Source organism: Oxyura jamaicensis, chromosome 20 (assembly GCF_011077185.1).
Source record: "Oxyura jamaicensis isolate SHBP4307 breed ruddy duck chromosome 20, BPBGC_Ojam_1.0, whole genome shotgun sequence".
Classification (NCBI taxonomy): domain Eukaryota; kingdom Metazoa; phylum Chordata; class Aves; order Anseriformes; family Anatidae; genus Oxyura; species Oxyura jamaicensis.
Window position 1 is genome coordinate 7,035,799 of NC_048912.1, and position 18,220 is coordinate 7,054,018.

The 18,220-nt window shown below is 39.1% G+C and overlaps 1 protein-coding gene across 8 annotated transcripts in view; it reads left to right on the forward strand.

Moving 5' to 3' along the window:
• The window catches only part of STAU1 (staufen double-stranded RNA binding protein 1), a 40,682-nt gene that overhangs the window by 5,189 nt on the left and 17,273 nt on the right, over positions 1-18,220 (forward strand). For 6 of the 8 annotated variants that reach the window (XM_035343705.1, XM_035343711.1, XM_035343712.1 and 3 more), the window contains exons 2-7: positions 4,739-4,805; positions 9,924-10,200; positions 10,413-10,537; positions 12,289-12,445; positions 13,856-13,994; positions 14,718-14,883. In XM_035343705.1, the coding sequence (XP_035199596.1) occupies positions 10,008-10,200; positions 10,413-10,537; positions 12,289-12,445; positions 13,856-13,994; positions 14,718-14,883 (780 nt within the window). In that variant the 5' untranslated portion in view covers positions 4,739-4,805; positions 9,924-10,007. Of the gene's footprint in view, positions 1-4,738; positions 4,817-9,919; positions 10,201-10,412; positions 10,538-12,288; positions 12,446-13,855; positions 13,995-14,717; positions 14,884-18,220 lie in introns of all 8 variants that reach the window. The other 2 variants (XM_035343707.1, XM_035343706.1) reach the window with 2 other exon arrangements.

Consider the following 18,220-nt stretch of genomic DNA (forward strand, 5'->3'; position numbering starts at 1 on the left):
AGGTGAGCGCCGCCACCGCCCCCGGCAGCCCCGCGGGGGGCTCGGCCCGGCCTCGGCGCGGGGCTGGGCTCGGTGCCGGCGCCGGGGGGCTGGGGCCGGGGGCTGGGAGCCGCCCGCTGCCGGGGCCGGAGGGTGCTGAGGGGCCTGGGGGCGGCGTGCGGAGCTGGAAGGGCCGGGGGTGTGTGTGCGTGTGCGTGTGTCTGTGTGTGTGCGTGCGTGCCCGCGTGTGTGTGTGTGGCACTAACACGAGAGCTGAGCGCAAGCCCCCTGCCCGCTCTGGGACGCCGTCTTTGTAAAAGCCTCGCCGCCGAGCTCCCCTGCCCGCCCTGCCGGAGTGCTGTGGTTCGGCTTCTTGTTCCCTGAACACCTGGGGTCTTCCGGACACCTCCCGGGGTTGCGGCTGTTGTGTGGAAAAGGGGGCTCGGCCGTGTCCGTGCATCCTGCGAGGCACACAACGATTTATGTGTTGAACTCAGCACCGAGGCGTTACGTGTCGTTAACTCACTGGAGGTCTGTCACATCCCCATGGAAGTTCTCAGAGTAGATGGGGGAATTCTTTTACTCTGTGTTTAGTTCTCTGATATTAGATCAGAACTGCCTTCCAAAGCTTCGTACAGGGCATACGCGAGCCACAATTCCTTATTCTTGCTTTAAGCAGCCTTTCTTTCTTTCGTTGACAGTTTTCACCATGTTTATCATTAATCACGTTTCCACCATCAGTACAAGCCAAAGCATTGGGTATACTGGGGCAAAACTGAAGTATTCATAGGTTGAAGCTCATCTGGGTAATGTAACTGTAATTGTGTGGACTCAGAGCAGAACTGAAAGCTGCTCTTTGTATTCCAGAGCTCACTGAAAAACAGCAACTTTATTCTGAGGGCATATGAACTTTCAGAAAAAATGTTTTTTAATTGCGGTGTCTAGAATCCTTGCCAGGGGGTTGATTATTGTATTAGAGTTCCTGAAGATACAGCTGGAACAATGGAGGAGATCTGTGCATTGATTACCGTGTTAACTGTAATTAGTGGCTGTGGTTTTTTGACTTGTTCAACTTCAGGACTATATATATATATATATATATAATAAAATTCTGTGAGATATCTTTTGACAGTAGAAGTGAAATATCTTTTGGCTGGAAGTGAGTGTCTAAGCATTTATTTGTGATTGCCATACCACTTTCTGCTTCGTTCTTTCGAGTTATGTTTGGGACTGACGGGGTTATGTGTACATCTGCTAGTTCCCTCTTTTCCTTCAAATTTTACTTTCAAATTGTAGCTTTTCATCACCTCTTCTCTAATTAATAATCCGTGTCATAGCTCCTGAGCTGTTTTGCCTAATATTTAGTGTTTTCTGTCCTTGAAGATTTTTCTTATCTGTATTCAGAAAGAACATCATCCTTTTCCTCAATGAGTGCTGTCTTTGAGGTGTACCTTATCCTGCCCAACCGTACAGCAGCAGGTTTGTCTAAGCAGCAGCATTGTTCAGCTGGTTGTTTACATTCTGTGTAAACAGCCTCAAGTCTGTAAAACGCGTGGGTTTCTTTTATCTTGATTGGCAGTGCGTATTTATTTGAATTTCTCAGTTGTAGATATTTAGGTATTGTTCTTAATACTGTTGCAGAAGTCAAATGCTGTAACGTTTTTGCTACACATTACGAAGCTGCTGGTGATGTGGGGTTTTCAAACCTGTGTTAGGAAATGAGCCATCTCAACAAACCTGCTAGAACTTGAGGCAATTTGTTCTTCATGTTTCAGAATGAGTGTGCAACAAAAGAAAGAGGCTCAGCCACCGTATTGGAACTACTTAAAGTCCTTTTAAGAAAAGGGAGGGAGCCTTTCTAAGCCCTATTTTGTCTAGGTAATAAATGCACAGTGATCTCCCTCAGCCTGTGAACAGCAGGTGAAGGTTTAGGTGTGCCGGCCAGTTGGTCCATCTTGGTGATGTGGCCATAACTTCTGGTTTCTTGTGAGGGGATTGGCCTCATCCGTCACATCTCCTCTACGGGGACCGCTCCTGAGCAGCAGCTGAGCCCTGCTGTGCTGCCTTGCCTTTACCCAAGTGAGGATTGGCTCACGTTAGGTGGAAATAGAGCTCTGGGCATGTAAAACGCAGGTGGTAAGGGGCTAGGTAGTAAGTCTTGTGCTGTTCCGCAGTACACTTACTTGTTTCAGTTGTGCCTAGGCCCCACCTCAGATCCCAGCACCCTGTTGCAGAGATACCACATCTGTGAAATGGGTAAACAAACTTTCCTGCTTTGTGAACAGTTGGTTATTGATGAGGAAAACCTGAACATCCTTGCTGTGCAACTGCAGGGGCAGCAACTCTAAAGATGCAATACATTATGAAGCATTCAGTTTCAGAAAAGAAATGTTTAGTTTAAAACCTCATTTCTGGTAGGTAAAACTTTCTTGAATATTGTCTACGACATGATTTGTAGTCGGTGATCTCAAGAAGTGCTTGAGATGAAGAAATTGCAAATCTGAGTCTTGATGATTTTATCAGGTATCTGTTCTGTTTCTCGTCCTACTCTGTTCCCATTCCACAAAAAGCCCTCCCTCTCTGGTGCCAGTAGTTCACGAACAAATGCAAAGAATGTTTTAATGGGAGGCACATACAAGTTTGTAATAGGTAGCATAATGAGAACGTGGTCACTTCTGGTCCTCCAAATGTGCACATGTGAGAGATCAGGACATGTTTCTGTATTCTGGTCCTGACCACCAATAAAACATATTTCTTTGAGAATCCGGTCTCTGGTGTGTTTTCAGCTGGCCTGTCAGCGATCAGAGTGAGCCTGTGGCAGAACCAGCGTGAGATCCCCCGTTTTGCCCAACCTGCTGTTTACCTACAGGGCCGATGCCCCTCAGTGATGAGAGAAGGAAGCATTCTGTTGCAGTCAGGTCGACAGAGGCGTGTGCATAGTGCTGGGAATCCAGGGCTGGACAGGACTGGTAGTTCATCCCTCTGCGGTGGCAGTTATGCCAGCCTCATTCTAACTGAATGTTTATCAGTCACAGTTTACCAACAGCTTAGTCACCTCTGTCACCCAACGTGGTGCAGCGCATTGCAATCATTACCATCAGAAAGGTTTTTCTTGATGCACTTTTAAGCCCGCTACATCTCGTTCAGTCCCTGTAAGCATGGAGCATCTTTTCCACCCCAAAACCATTTTACATACTTGAGGACTGCTGGTTGTCGGGCCCCATTCAGCCATCTCCTTTTCAGCATATACAAGCCCAAACCCTTCAAGGTTTCTTTTATAGGCTGTATTTTTTCTAAAACTTTGTGTTTTTCCTGTTTTTCTTGCCTTTTTTTTTTTTTTTTTTTTTGGCTAACTGGGTCCACATTGGGCTCAAAGCATGACACCCATACAGTACAGCTGCAGTGCTCTAGCTGGGGTCTCCCTAACACTGAGCACAGAAAACTCCTGCTATTTCTCAGTTTCTGGATCTCGGGATGACTGCTTTTTCTAAAACAGCCTGTCAGCATTGGGTTGTTTGAGGTAATGCACTGTTATGTTGGTTGTGACTCCTTTCTCAGTTTGCTGGTGTCACTTGGTGGTTTTCCTGTCTGGCGTTTGATCAGCAGGCAGTGCCTGCCTAGAACTTTGCGTTCGTTCCTGCTGAGGTTGTGAGATTCATTTTGAGCCTGGTTTGACCACTAGGGATGGCAGGAGAAAATTTAGTTGTCTATATACAACTTGGTTTTGATCCTGCCTGGAATGTTATTCATTTCATTGTTTTCCAGATGCTTTAATCAATGAAACCTCCAGAAACGCTTCTAGAAGAGAAGTCAATCTAATAGGACTGTAATCCTTTTGTCACCCACCTGTGGTTTCTAGTTAAAAAATAGGCATGGGGTTTGCCTTTTTCAGGCTTCTGTATCCTCCTGTGCTCTCAGGGACTCCTGGTAACTGGTTACAGTTCTAAGATTCACTGTAAGACTTTGAAACGACTGAAGTAAATTCAAGACCATGTTTGTTTAACTCCTCTTCTAACCTTAACCAAGGTTGAGATCTTACCCGTTTTGTTGCTGGTAGCAATGTTGTTAGCCATCTGTGTGCAGTTGGCTTCAGTCATGGAAAAGGAAGATTAAATGCTTTGTGCTATATTTGTAGGCAAAATAAAATACATTGATTTCTATTTAGAACAGTCCATGCAAGTGACAGGTTTCATATTTAGCACTGAAATGTTTTTATTCTAAAATGTTTTTAGCTGGGTTGATTTTTAGATGTCTGAGTGAAATAACCATTAGACCAGACGTGTAGCCAGAAGGTAACACTGACAGCCACTTTCTGCAGTTAATAGCTGCTGAAGTTTCTCTGGTTGGTGCCTTGGTTTTGGAGTGTTTTAGTGAATTAAGCCCTAGGTCTAATTTCGATAGCTGATCTTCAGGGCTATTAGACAGTGAACTTCGGCAACACTGGAAGCCTTACTGCAGAAAAACAAATTGTAAGTAATTCTTAGTCCTGCAAAGAGCACTATGAGATTCCACTCCTTGGATAAGAAAGCTCACGTAAGTTTGAGGCAAGACTGGTGAAAGACGATTGTGGGATCAGGTTGGAATTTCTGCTTGGGAAATCATAGCTGCGTTGAGCAGTCTGTCAGTAAGAATTTAATGGCCATACAGATTCCTGTCATCCAAAAGGATTAGGTAAAATTAATTCTGTGGTGAGACACTTACTACAGATCTTTTTGTAGCTTTAGGAAGCAAAATGCTAACTCTCTGTTTTTCCTTTTAGGCATCCTCCATCATAAATACCCTATTCAGAACTAAACCCAAATCTTCACTGTCTGGATCTCCTAAAGGTACAGGAAACTTACTTAAAACATTGAAGTTTCTTACCTTTTATTTGCATTATATTGGAGAAACCACAAGTTGTGGTAAAAACTTGATTATCCCCGGGAAGCGTCTGTTTGCTGTTTGACCCTCCAGCTTCTATCTGCAACACCTTTGGCAATTACGGTACAAAAAAAAAAAAAAAAAAAGCCCCCAGAAAACTTGATGATATTCTAGCACAGCTCTGTCTTAATGGAATTTAAAATGCTAATGTCTGAATTAGCAAAAAGTAGACATGGAAGGGTTGAGCAAGGTACATGATTAGCAAGTTACGCCAAGAGAGTATGAGTAAAACATTTGTTCCTTCATGTATCTGTCCTTCAATCTCTGTTAGTCTGTAAGTTCCAGCCCTGCCTCCAGTATGGTATAGGGGTCTGTTAATTTGTAGCAGCATTTGTCTTGAAAAGTTTGAAGTAGTTAACCCCTGGTTACATGGAAAAATCAGCTGAAATACTAGCCGCTTTTTGTTTCTCCATCCACTGAGACAGCCTTTATAAATTGTTAGGCTCAACTTTCAAGATTATGGTGTGTTTTTCTTGAAGAGTTAGGAGTTTGTAAAGCCATTATAGGGTAGAGAGAGTATTACATTGAAAAAGCGTTGTAAAGCCTCTCATTATCCACAAACAACATATAATTGAACGTACAATGAGGGGCAGTAGGTTTTTATACCCTAGTGAAATATTTCATACAAATCAACAACAGCATCGTAACCTACACAAGTAGCTGAGAAATTATAAACAAAATCCTAGTTTGCTTTGTGAGAATGTTCTTGTCAAGCAGCAGCAAACAGTTACTTGTCAAAGTAGCAAATAAATGTTTTTAAAAATAAATGAGAATTGCTGTTTGTATATACAAACTTGTAACGTAATCGTGTAAGTTACCACCTAGAGTCTAAAATTCTCAGAGGTTTATGATGCGGAATTCTAACAATCCACAAGATGTTTTAACTGCCTCCTGAAGAAGCTGAATTTATGAAGCAATAGTTTGGTTCAGTCAAAATTCAATCTAATGAGCTCTGAAATGGTTCTGAATGATCAATGGTGATAACTTGCTGGATGTAAATCCATTTGATAAGGATAGGAAAACACGAGGTTGGTATAGGGCTGACTGAGGGAGAAACGTGTCCGTAGAATCATCATGTGATGATGATGTACCAGTTGTTGTAGAAACAAGCATTGCATTCACTTCATACAGATAAGTTAAGAATGATACATTAATTGGAAACAGTTTTATTGTCATTTGCAATTTATCTGTCTCCCTGATAGTAAATTTCTGTTCAGCTGTGGAAAAAGAGTGGCATGCCCAGCTATCCAGCTAATTGAATGTCATGGGGATAAACCCTGAACCCTGGTGTGCTCTACAGGTTTCAGATTTGTATTCCAATAAAGATTTAGATTTTTTTTGATTCCTTAAAAATTGCTTTTTTGTTAGGCATTGCTTCCTTCCTTCACCTTTAGAAATAGTCATGGCAAGGCACACTCAAGTGATGCTGCTGGGTACAATTTTTTCTTCCATGTTAAATGAATAGTTCCAGAGGCCAAGTATTTGTACAGTAATTTTGGTCATCAAATCATGGATACGCTTGTGATTGCAAAACATTTGGCAAAGAAGGACGGGTGGGACTGCTGCCATCTTATGGGTACATAAGGTGAGCTGTGCTTAAACTCGTGGCACTTGACTTGTGAGGTTGGAATCCTTTTGGCTTCCCAGAAGGTATGTGAGGGCTGAACTCTTCCAGTTTCTTGATGTGAAAGGCTGGAAAAAGGTGTGTGGTGAATTCCACCAAGGTGTGCTTCAAAGGCTTTCCTAGACCCTCAACAGTCCATTTAAATGTGACAGAGCAGCCGGACTGTCAAAGAAGCTGGGCAATTGGTTTCCACGCTGAGAATAAGCATGTTGGATGCTATGGACATGCCTGCAGTGATTTTTTTTTGCCTGGTTTTGGAATGTGAACAGCTGAAGTCTATTCACAATTGGGTGGGTTTCTAAAACCTTACTGTTTCAAGCGCTGGGATGAGAGTTCAAGTCTCCATAGATTTTGCGAGTAACAGCTGAATTTTCTGTCCTTAATGTTATTCTGATCAGAACTGTTTGAAGAAAAGCTTTTTCAAACTGAACTCTGATGATTATAACTCTTGATGGAGTGAGATTGGGGTAGAAAACAGTCTGAGATGTCCTCAGCTGAGGTTCTGTAGTATTCTGCAGTAAATATAGAAAGTGAACTAATAATATCCTTGACAGGGACTTTCTTGGAATACAAAAAATAGGGATCAGTATAACAGTTTGACTAGTATCATGGGAGTAAAAGAGGAGGAAGGCAAGAATAATACATAAAAGTCAACTTAAAATACTTTGTTACTAATGTTTTAAAAGCTGAGCCACTCTTTAGATTTGAGTAATGTTGGATTTTGCTCTGAAGCCCTTATTGACATCCTTGAAACAGTTGCTGTGAGTAGACATTGGTGGCTATAAAATGTCTTGGTTGTTCTGGGGATATGCAGATAGAATTCAGTTTGTGCTCTGCAGTAGTAGTAGTCGTTTCCATTGTGTCCAGGAAGCTGGCTTGTAGCAGAATGGTGATGTAAAGTATCCTGTACTGAGCTGGTTTTGGAAGGAGGAGTTATGGTTTTATACAACTTTTAACCACTATCTAGGGCTTATACAATTGCTGTATGAAACTGCAGAGTGAATTTTGAGAAAAGGAAATATAAGGGGTGGGCTTATAAAAATATTGGTAAATTGAATACAGTATAGAAAGAAACTAATTTGTAATGGTGACAATGAAAGTTGAAATGCAAGTTGTAAATAGAAAGTACTCAATAAGAGTAAAATGGCTGTAGATTTTAAATATCCAGTGATGCTCTGCTTGAATTCAGGAGACCTTTGCAGATTTCTAGCCAGGAATAGGATTTGATGAGATGCTTCTTCAGTGGAGCTTTGCTATTGAAGTTATACTGTCCTTCTCTGCATTGTATGACAGTTAACTAGCAAACCACTTTAATGTACGCATCTTGGTGTTGAAATTCCATGTTCCCTATAACCAGTTGATTGCAAATAAGGGCAGAATAGTGCCTTGCTTTAAAAATGAAGCACTTCTAGGCAGAGTTCTCTTTGAATAATTTTAGACTTCCATTCCAGCGTGATCTGAAAGATCCTAACATTACTGACTTCAAAACCAAAAGTTTTGGTGTCCTCTTCTCAAAATGTGTGGATTACAAATTGTTGAACTCGATTGCCTTTGAAGGCCTTTGAACTTCAGTAGGAAAGGAGAACTGGCTTTTTTTATTGCACTACAAGACTGCATATTCTTTTCTTGGTAATTATTGTCATATTATATATCTGAAAAATTTCAGTGTTTCTAGTAATGCTTCTGGGAATGAAACTTTGCTATTGCAAAAATATTATCCTGGAGCCTTAGTCTACATACTTTTAATCTTTCTCTTTGAGCTTTTTGGAGCTCCTTCAGACACAGGAGTCTCTAATACCCGTTCTACAGTTACAATGCACCTAATGCATGACTTCTGCAAATTTAATAGGCAAATATAAAATTTGCTTTGCGTGTAATCAACATATAGATCTGGTGAACTAATGAGGTCTTCTGAACTAATTTCCCTCTCCAGTGAAAAACAAAGCTATCCAACCAGTAGTATGGTAAGCCTGATGTGTTCGTGATAGTTCTTCAAAGTCAAAATATTCCAGATAGTAGATGGGTGTGTGTGTTGTTTTCTAGTAGCTTTTTTTCTCTTATCAAATAAAATCTTTGTATCCATGAGTGTGTTACCCTAAGTTCTCCTCTTGGAACTGCTCTGTCAGTAGCTAGCTAAAAGCTTCGCTCTGACTCATTGCCACTCCTCTTACATTTGGAAGTCCATTCACAGGTTCAGAATTTGAAGCTTACGGAGCACTTGTGGAGTTGTGTTGCTACTAATAGCTCCCTGGTGGTATCTGGAGCGATGATTTCACTTGTACCCTTCATCTATAAATTCGGACAGAAAAAAACTTTGGTGCCTTCATAATTCAATGGCGGGACCAATGGATGCATACATATGTGTGCGTTTGTGTGTAAAACCTATTTACTTGGCTGTAAAATTTACTTTGAACAAACAGCCTGATATGTGGATCGTAAGCGGATATGGACAGCTGAGCTCTGGCAGCAATGATATCCTTCAAACTGGCAACCTGTTGGTGTATATTTAGGTTTAACTGTCTGAGCATGAAGATAATGTTGCATCCATGTGTAAGAAAAATCTCACACTAATTTGTCGGTGGAGGAAGGACCTATCACAATACTTCACCACGCCTGCTGCCAGTTCATTGCTTGGAGGTGTTTTTTCTTAAATTAACATCGTTGCCTACAAACACTTTCAAACCTTGTTTACAGGTCTGTAAGGCCAAATAACTCTCAACTGATGGCCTGAAGTACTACTGAGACACCTTATGACTCAAGTAGAAGTACCCTTCAAAATGCACATCACTTAAAAAGTTTATAAACTGTTATACCGTCTTCTTTCCTTCAGTAGCGACTTTGGCACTTTCTGCTCGACACCAGTTGTGTTCTCCTCTTGAATGATCAGATGTTCACTTTAGTGAGCCTGGAGGGGGGGGGAAAAGTGATTATAATGGGGTGCATGCTCTAAAGAATTGCTCTGTACATTTGTTGTTTGCCTTTCCAAGTTAAGAAATGGTAAAATGCATAAAGTGTAATCTGTTCAGGAAGGTTGCTCTACAGTTAGTGTATAAGCGGTGACTGTCAGTTTAAGTAACAGGATTGCTTTGTAAGTTGACTCAGTGATAGAGCAGACAGGTTGTTCATCTTAAGTGAGCAAGCATAATTAAGGCTTTTATGCTACTCTTTCACAAATTAAAACAATATGGAACTGAAATGACAGAGCTTAGAGATTGAAATGTGCTATTAAAACTGTATGTCTAAGTGACTCACTGCATAGAAAATGGAAACAATGCCTGCTTGATTGAATGCTTTTTCCCCTTCTCCCCTTTTTTGCTAATTGAGAAATAATTTTTAATAGATTGTTACTTAAAGAACGCTGAACATTCAATATAATCTTTTTTTCATCTTTACATTTTAGGTCAGCAATTTGGTTCCATCATACTGAGTTTGCCTGCATTCAAAGCTGTTTACCTACAGTAATTTTCTCTGGTTGGAAGTGAACATGTCTCAAGTTCAAATTCAGAATCCTTCTACTGCCCTTGCAGGGAGCCAAATATTGAATAAGAACCCGTCTCTTTCACAGCCATTGAGTATTCCTTCTACTACTAGTTCTTTGCCCTCTGAAAATGCAGGTAGACCTATCCAAAATTCTGCTTTACCCTCTGCATCTGTTACATCCACCAATGCAGCTGCAGGTAAGCTTGAGTGTCTGTTAATAAATGTATGTATTCTAGATGTCTTGGGCCTATGAGTATTTTAAAAGTAGTATTTAGCCATCGATAGTAGCCTGTAGTGTGAACTCTGTATTGCAGACATCTAGATGTTTGGACAATGTGGGATTTTTACTTAAAATGGTAGTGGTGTTCATTGCTACCTGTTCATTTATCTGTTTTCTGTAATCTTTCAGCTCCTTCTAACATGGCAAACCCCAAAGAGAAAACCCCAATGTGTCTTGTGAATGAGTTAGCCCGTTTCAACAAGATTCAGCCTGAATATAAGCTTCTGAGTGAGCAAGGTCCAGCTCATTCTAAGGTAAATATTCATATAAGTTTCTTGTTTCTATTGTTCAAGCTCTTTCACCTTTTTAGTGGAAAGGCAAAGTATGAGCTTGTGGTGCAAGATAATAAAGAATAATAGAGAGGTATGGGAAGCTCATCAAAACGCCAGTGATAAGGGAGTGTGAAGCTGCAATATGTGCTAAAAGGTTGGTTTCCCAAATAATATTATGGTTGATCTTACCTCTTACCTAGAACTACTTCGTTTTTTTTGAAGAGTTACTTGATGGCTCCATTATGAGGTGCTTGGGTTTGATTTCCGTTTAGTCAAGCCAGGTTTGCCCCTTGCAGCCTTTGCTCAGAAATTTTTTATTACGTATGAGCTTTCATGATCTGTTTCTGGTACAAAGTTAAACTTGTGTTCTGCATCTTGCTTTCAAATTTTCTGTGTTCTTCTCATAGTGCATTTTAATATTTGGAGGTAAATCCCACAAATTATAAAAGATGAAGTAGTTTCTTAGTCCAAATTATCTTTTGAGTTGCAGGAGGTTTTATGGCAACTAGTTTTCTGCAGGAAAAATACTATATAATGAGTTGTAGTGCTTTTGTGTCTATGTAGTTATATAATTTAGCAAACAGATCTTTAGTCCTTCGCAGTGGGAATGATCAAAATGCCGAAGATAAACCACCATGTGTTGTTCATCACATAGTGTTGTGTATCTCTTACAGTCTGCTAAAGTCTCAGTAATATATAATTTGTGTAGTGTTCTGTTTGTGTGCAGAGACATAACTTCTCAGGAATACAGCAAATACACAAGTAATTTGTGTTATTTCAGAGAATACTGAAAATGTGAGCTTTAGCATTATTTACCTTTTTAATACTCATTAGAGGTCTCTGCTGTATGAGTACTGAGGTCAAGGCATATGAGGAAAAACAGCATGGGATATCCTAACCTGACATCCTCTCCTTAAAGTGTTTCCTGGAACAGTGTGAGTGTTGTATGTTAGAGGAATTGCCTTCAAAATGAATAATACTAAGAACTAAAATCTTTTATCCATAATGTGTGTAATGGCAGCTTCAATGTGCATATCTGGCAAGGTCTGCATTTACAAAAGCTATTGGAATAATATTCAGAGCATCTGTTCACTTGCATTTTCATTCTGATTGAAATTAAACTTCATTTAATTACCAGGGAGACTTTAGCTTTCTGTTGTCTGATTAATTTGTGAAAATTTAGGGCAATATATATCCTTCCTTATCCCACATACTTAAAAAGAAGCACCACGGAGTTTTGCTCTATAATCAGATAGGTTTGCGCTCACCTGGGGGCATGTAGGCAGTTTTATGGTGCGGTGTGAGCTTACCTTTTTTCAAACAACTGGAAAACATAGTTTAAAAAAGTGTTAAAGCAACAAGCTGTTATGGAATAATAATCTGATTTTCAAGGCAGCTGTTTGGAGTAATGTTGGCATACCAGCTATCCATGCAGTGGTCACCTCTGTGCACGTTGCCTCTTTTGTTTTGTAGTCTATATGATCTCATGCACTATTCAGGTTAGTGCTGGCTACAATTTCTGTGAAATTCATAGTTGACTAATCAGGAATATCCTGCAGATGTCCCAAGTGTTTAAAATCTGGAGTTGACATAGTAGTTAAGAACAGTGTTGGTTACTATCTTTTTGACTTTTGCATCACTAAAGACTCACTGTTCCATGACGCCCTAATAAATGATGTGAATTCTGAACCTGCCTGTAATAAAAAAATTGTTTTCTATTTCTTTATTTTGAGGTGTTTACAGTGCAGCTGACTCTTGGGGACCAGCACTGGGAAGCTGAAGGAACTAGTATTAAAAAAGCGCAACATGCGGCAGCTGCCAAAGCATTGGAAGGGACAAAATTCCCTAAACCTACAGCTCGTCCATCTCGTAGTGAAGGCAAGAATCCAGGTATATACCTCAACAAACTGATTTTTAAAAAACAACACAAAAAGCACATATGCAATACATCTTTCTTTTGGTGGCATATATTAAAGTTTCATAAGGATGAATAAAAACAGTGATACTGAGATATGTTTTGCATATTCAAAAATATCTGGGTTTTATAGAAAGTCATCTGGTGTTAATCTTTGATCATATTTTTTTTGCATAGGCAGATGAATGTATTTGATTCTTACAGGATAATTCAGAATTTTGACAATACAGATTTCTTTGGAAATTTAGGTAAAACAAACAAACAAATTTGTGTTGAGCAATTGGATCTGAACTTTGGAAGGTGCATTATTGCACTAAAGAGAAGTAGATGTTGAGTTGTATAAAAGCATTTAAGTTGTGGTTATTTTTAGGCAACTTCTTAGTTTACTAAGATTGTTTTTAGTATGTATTTAAAATATAAAATTAAGCATGAAGTAGCTTCACATCTTAGCTGCACATGCGATAGTTCTGCATGTTCCCCATGTCACCTGAGTTGAGAGCTATTAGGATACCATTATTTCATTCAGCAAAGGGTAAAACTTATCTTTATTACCAGTTGTATTCTGATACCACCTGAATTCATTCTTTGGAAACATTTTGTACAGTGAACGGGGGAAATATTAGAAACTAGCAATTACCTATTCTTTTTCCTGTGAATATGCTCCATAACTTCACTTTATTTTGGCAATTGCCTTATATCAAAACACTATTGTACTAGAGTACACGCTGGTTTTTGAGCCAGTGAGGCTTGTGATAGAAAAAAATGGCCATTTATGTGACTGTTCTTTATCAAATGAGAATAGTCAGTGAGTCAATTTCTCATCCACATGAAGTCTGCATTGAGAAAAATGTTTAGAGCCCTCAGCAGCAATATACCTTCCTTGTCATAAGGCAAACTGCAATTTGAAAGTGAAGTCATAAAGATCTATTTTAGTCACTGAGTACAAAGAGAAACATTTGATCATTATCAGTAAACAACAGAAGCAGAAGATACGCAGCGTGCGTGTTAATTTAAAAGGATTTTTTAAGGAAAATAAATTTGTTCTGCACACCACATTGTTAAATATGCTGTAAAAATAAATAAATCAGTGGCTTCACAAAGGTTTACCAGAAAAATAGTTACAAACATACTATTTTAAAAAGTTACACTTTTCTGACAAATCCTCTTACAAAATTGTTGTAAGCTGCCAATTTAACATGCATCTCACACACTTAATTTCTTTGTGTTTGTTGGTATTCATATTCAGAACTCATTTGTTTAAGAGTATTATTGCACATGGCAAAATTTAGCTTCCTTTTTCCCTGCTTAGAGACAGGATGAGAGTTTATATTGCTTCAGTCTCTTGTGACAGCCGGACAACTCTCTTTATGTTCCTTTTCATTTAGACAGTGTAACCCCCACAGTGGAGTTGAATGCACTTTGCATGAAGCTGGGAAAGAAACCTATGTACAAACCTATTGATCCTTATACGGGGATGAGATCCACTTACAACTATACTATGAGAGGTGGTACTTATCCTCCACGGTACGTATGGTTTAATGGCTTGGTTTTGCAACCCCAAATCTTTGAAATTCCACTTTCCTTTTTGATGCTATCTTCTGAAAACTACCAAAAATGCAATGTCCCTTAAACAGATATTCATCTTGAAGTTCAGCTAGATTGTGAGGCAGAAAGGTTTTGATAAGTACACCATATGCATAACTGCTGTTTTTTTTTTTTTTTTTAAATGATTCTTCTTCTGGGGGAGGAGGAAGGAGAAGAAGAAATTGAACCCAATGATGAAGTGTTTTGAAGGGCACTTGGAAATACCCAACTTCACAAAGTGAACAGCTAAATATTTCTTGCTTTTCCTTTCCGTGTAAAAACAAAAAGTGAGGAAAACAGCTTGATGCTTTTTCTAAAACTATTTAAATTGCAGCTTCAGTTTAAACAAAGTTATGAGCATTGGAATCAAGAATTCCAAACTTGCTGGACTGCCAGGTTTGTCAAAGTATAGATTGTCTTTCACTGTTCCAGTTGGTTAGAAATGTTTTCATCTTTTAAAAACAAGAAATGCTGATACTCTGTTTCAGAGAGATTTCCCTAAGATCTTTTAGACTTTGAATGAAATTCTGGCTTTTTAATACTAGTGCTTCATGCTGAGTGGTGTTTCCTGATACCCAAGAGCTTCATCCATACATAACTTATGTTTCTGATAGTTTACTTTTGCAAGCAAAATTGTTTACTTATTTAAATCTCTCTTTGTAGGTACTTTTACCCATTTCCTGTTGGGCCTTTGCTTTATCAAGTTGAGCTTTCAATTGGAGGGCAGCAGTTTCATGGGAAAGGAAGAACAAGACAAGCTGCTAAGCACGATGCAGCTGCTAAAGCACTGAAAGTTCTGCAGAATGAGCCCTTGCCTGAGAAACCAGAGGTGGGAATTAATCTGAGTGTTCTAAGCATAAATTGCTAAGATAAACTGAGATGCTGTTGTAGATTTTTTTTTCCAAATTGAGAGGAAGATGATAGTAGTGAAATCTAATTCTGTGTGGTAGTGTTGATCTACTTGTGTCACTAGAAACAATTTAAATAATAATTTTCTGTGGAACTAGAATTTTCCCAAATGAAGTTACATTAATTCTCTTGCTGTCGTATTTTTCCACAGCAATGCTATAGACCTCTGTCAGATATGAGCACTGGAAACATAGATAGGAACTAATGTCTTATCAGGTACAGATAATATGCAAACTTCTGAAGAAGTGTCTAAACAGGGTACTTACATTCCAGCACAGGCAGAGATCAGGGTTTGCTTCCTGGGCAAAATTCCCATGTGATCTTGGAAAGAACAGCAGGGCAGAAAGTTCATGGTAGTAGTAAACTCATGCATACTTTTTAATATGAATAATACATAAATGTGAATAATAAGAAGCAAACTTGTATCCCTCCATATGTTTATGGTTGCTCAGCACTTCCCATTCCAAAGAGCCTTGTTTTTTTATTATTATTATTTATTTAATTTTTTAAATTTGCTTTGACAGGAAGTCTCACTGTGTGCACATGAGCTCCTGGGGTTGAGTTGACTGCATGCACCCTCTTTATATGTGCTGACTGAGTACTCTGACTACAGACTCCTACAAAGTGTGTATTTAGTCTCGCCTGAGTTACAAGACGTTGGTTTTAAAACCAGGGAGTGGAGGCTAGGACTAATAACTTAGAGTCTGGGGAGTGTAAGAATTGTTAGTTACATAGTCTGGCTATGTGCTGAAAAAGAAGGAAAACAAATAATTTGGCAAAAGGGAAAAAAAATAAAAATGGGAACTACCAGGAGTGACAGAGCAAGAGAACTGAGGAAACGTGTGGTGAAGCCAATGGACATTGAGTTAAAAGTTAGTGTTAGAGAGAGCATTGCCCAGATAATTAGGGAAAAATACCGTGTTTGATAGTTCAGGGAAGAGGCCTAGGAGGCACTGATGGTAGTGTTTCAGGTAACAGAGTTCTAGAAGAATGTGAATTAGTGAATAATGGAGGCTACTAACAAGGGAGTCAAGGGATTACAAAAGCTAGTAATCAGGGAAGGCAGTGACTCTGGGAACAGCAGCTGATAGAGTCGAGATCATTTTTGCACTGAAATCAAAAATGGTAATAGGTAGAGTGCGGTCAGGGACGAGTGGGAGGTCTTTAAGCAGAAGAGATCAAGCCTGGAGGAGTGGATATTTCCTTTCAATGCAGAGAAGCCCTAAATTTCTGACTATTGTCATTCTGTATCACTGATGCATAATAGCCTCTTTTTGTGTTCATTGTCCTGAAAGATTGTCCTACTGTCATCAGCTGGTTTTCCACCTTAGCTAGTGGAAGTTTGTGTGCTGGACTTGAGGAGTCCAACTCTACAGAAAATTACAGGATCACACATAACCGAGTTCTTCTCTGTTCAGTTCCAAAATGCCTATGTGCAAGTGGCTTTTTGAATAGTTGTAGAGTTGTGTTTAAAGTTGAGTAATGTGAGGTCATCAGAGCAAACGCTGTAATTGTCTTCATGTGACTGTGTATTCTTTTCTATAGGATGTCTCATTCATTTTAAGTGGTGTGAATCAAGAGGTTAGGAAAGTAAACCTAGAGGGTATCTCTTCTTTTTATTGTTTTTTAAGGACACAACAAGGGAATTGCTATTGTCAGCAATGCAAAAGATTGCAAGAAGGGAGAACTATTTTGTGAATAAACCAGCTGCAAGCTCCCTTCTGTTTTGGCCATTCTATACATATGCTGGACAAGTCACTTTAGGTGAACTTCCACAAGAAACATGCATTTGTCATTTTCTGAATTTATGCTTGACTTGTCTACAAAGTGAGCGGTGAGAAATACAGCTGTGCTTAAGGAGAGCAATCCTTTGAACAGAGTGCTGGATTATAGCAAACACTCCAATCAGGACTAATTTCAAATGCGGTAATCAAACACTAGGTTCATTAATATTTGTGGTTCTGAATTATTGTGGTTTTAGGAGTGTCTGAGGGAATTACTGTCTTTATAACAGCTTTTTGCTCTAGACAAGATGAAAATAAAATAAGGAAGAATTTAGCACTAAGTGAGCACTCTTAGTTTTTGCATTCAGTGAGGCAACATCCTTGAGGGATATGACAGTGTAAGGTATATGAGATTCTGCTATAACGTGTATACGATGGAGACAAATGGAGATTTCACAAGCAGACGTAATCCTGATACTTCCTGTCATTTGATGTTGCCAGTAATTTTCCTTTTAAACACGTTTTTGTGTATCCCATTAGTGTGCGCATGTATAAATAAATTGTACAATCTTGAACTCTTGTACTTTTAGCCAGAAAATAATCAATGCTTAAGAAATCATTGAATAAAATGACTAGCCTTTAAGGGTAAGAATAGCCATATCCCATACCTTCTTAGCACAAATCTGGAAGAAAGTGGCAGGAAAAAAAATTTGCTCTCAACTATACAAATTCCCATCTGAGCAACTGATCTAATTTTAAGTCATCTCTGCTTTGAGCTGGAGGCAGTATTAGGAAGCCTCCAAAGGACCATTCCACCCTAAATTAGGTGTATGACTGGAGTTAAGACACACTGCAAGGAGGCAGTACAAGGTTATTTGTGTATTCAAAGACAGAGATGATAAAGCACAGATTTAAAGCTTAGAAAGCAATGGTTAGAGCACAATGCTTAGACAGAACTTACAACTTTTTGCATGAAAACAGCAAAACCAGAACTGCTTCTATGTTCTTTTTCCTAATTTATCTGTTAAATATCAGCTGCACTTTATACCCCTTGACATGGAAGAAAATAGACTGATAGCTATGTTGAAATCAATGTGGTTCTCATCAGCAATTCCGCTGGTTTTCATAATTTGCTTATAAGCAGTCTTTGAGGAAGTACTTGTTGAAAGACTTCCTAGAAAAGAGGAGACCCCTTATAAATGTGTATATTGCTTTTGCAATTTATCCAGGAGCTTTTTAATGTATTGCTTTTGTTTCTTTGTGTGACTTTTCATTTGATAGAGATGGATTGAACAATTTGATGAAAGCTAAGTGTAGTAAATGTTTGTTTGTGGTCTCATTCTGATTTAGAAGCATAGATTCCTTGGAGAGGAATGCACACGTGCAAACTACTTTAAAAGCAGACTTTATAGATTATCTGCCTTGAGGTATGCAGCAAGGGGGAGGAGGTGGTTATCTTTGATTTATAAAATAAACTGGTCTAGGACTCAGAGACATAATAGTAGAATAGCTATAGTCTGATAATATTTTGTT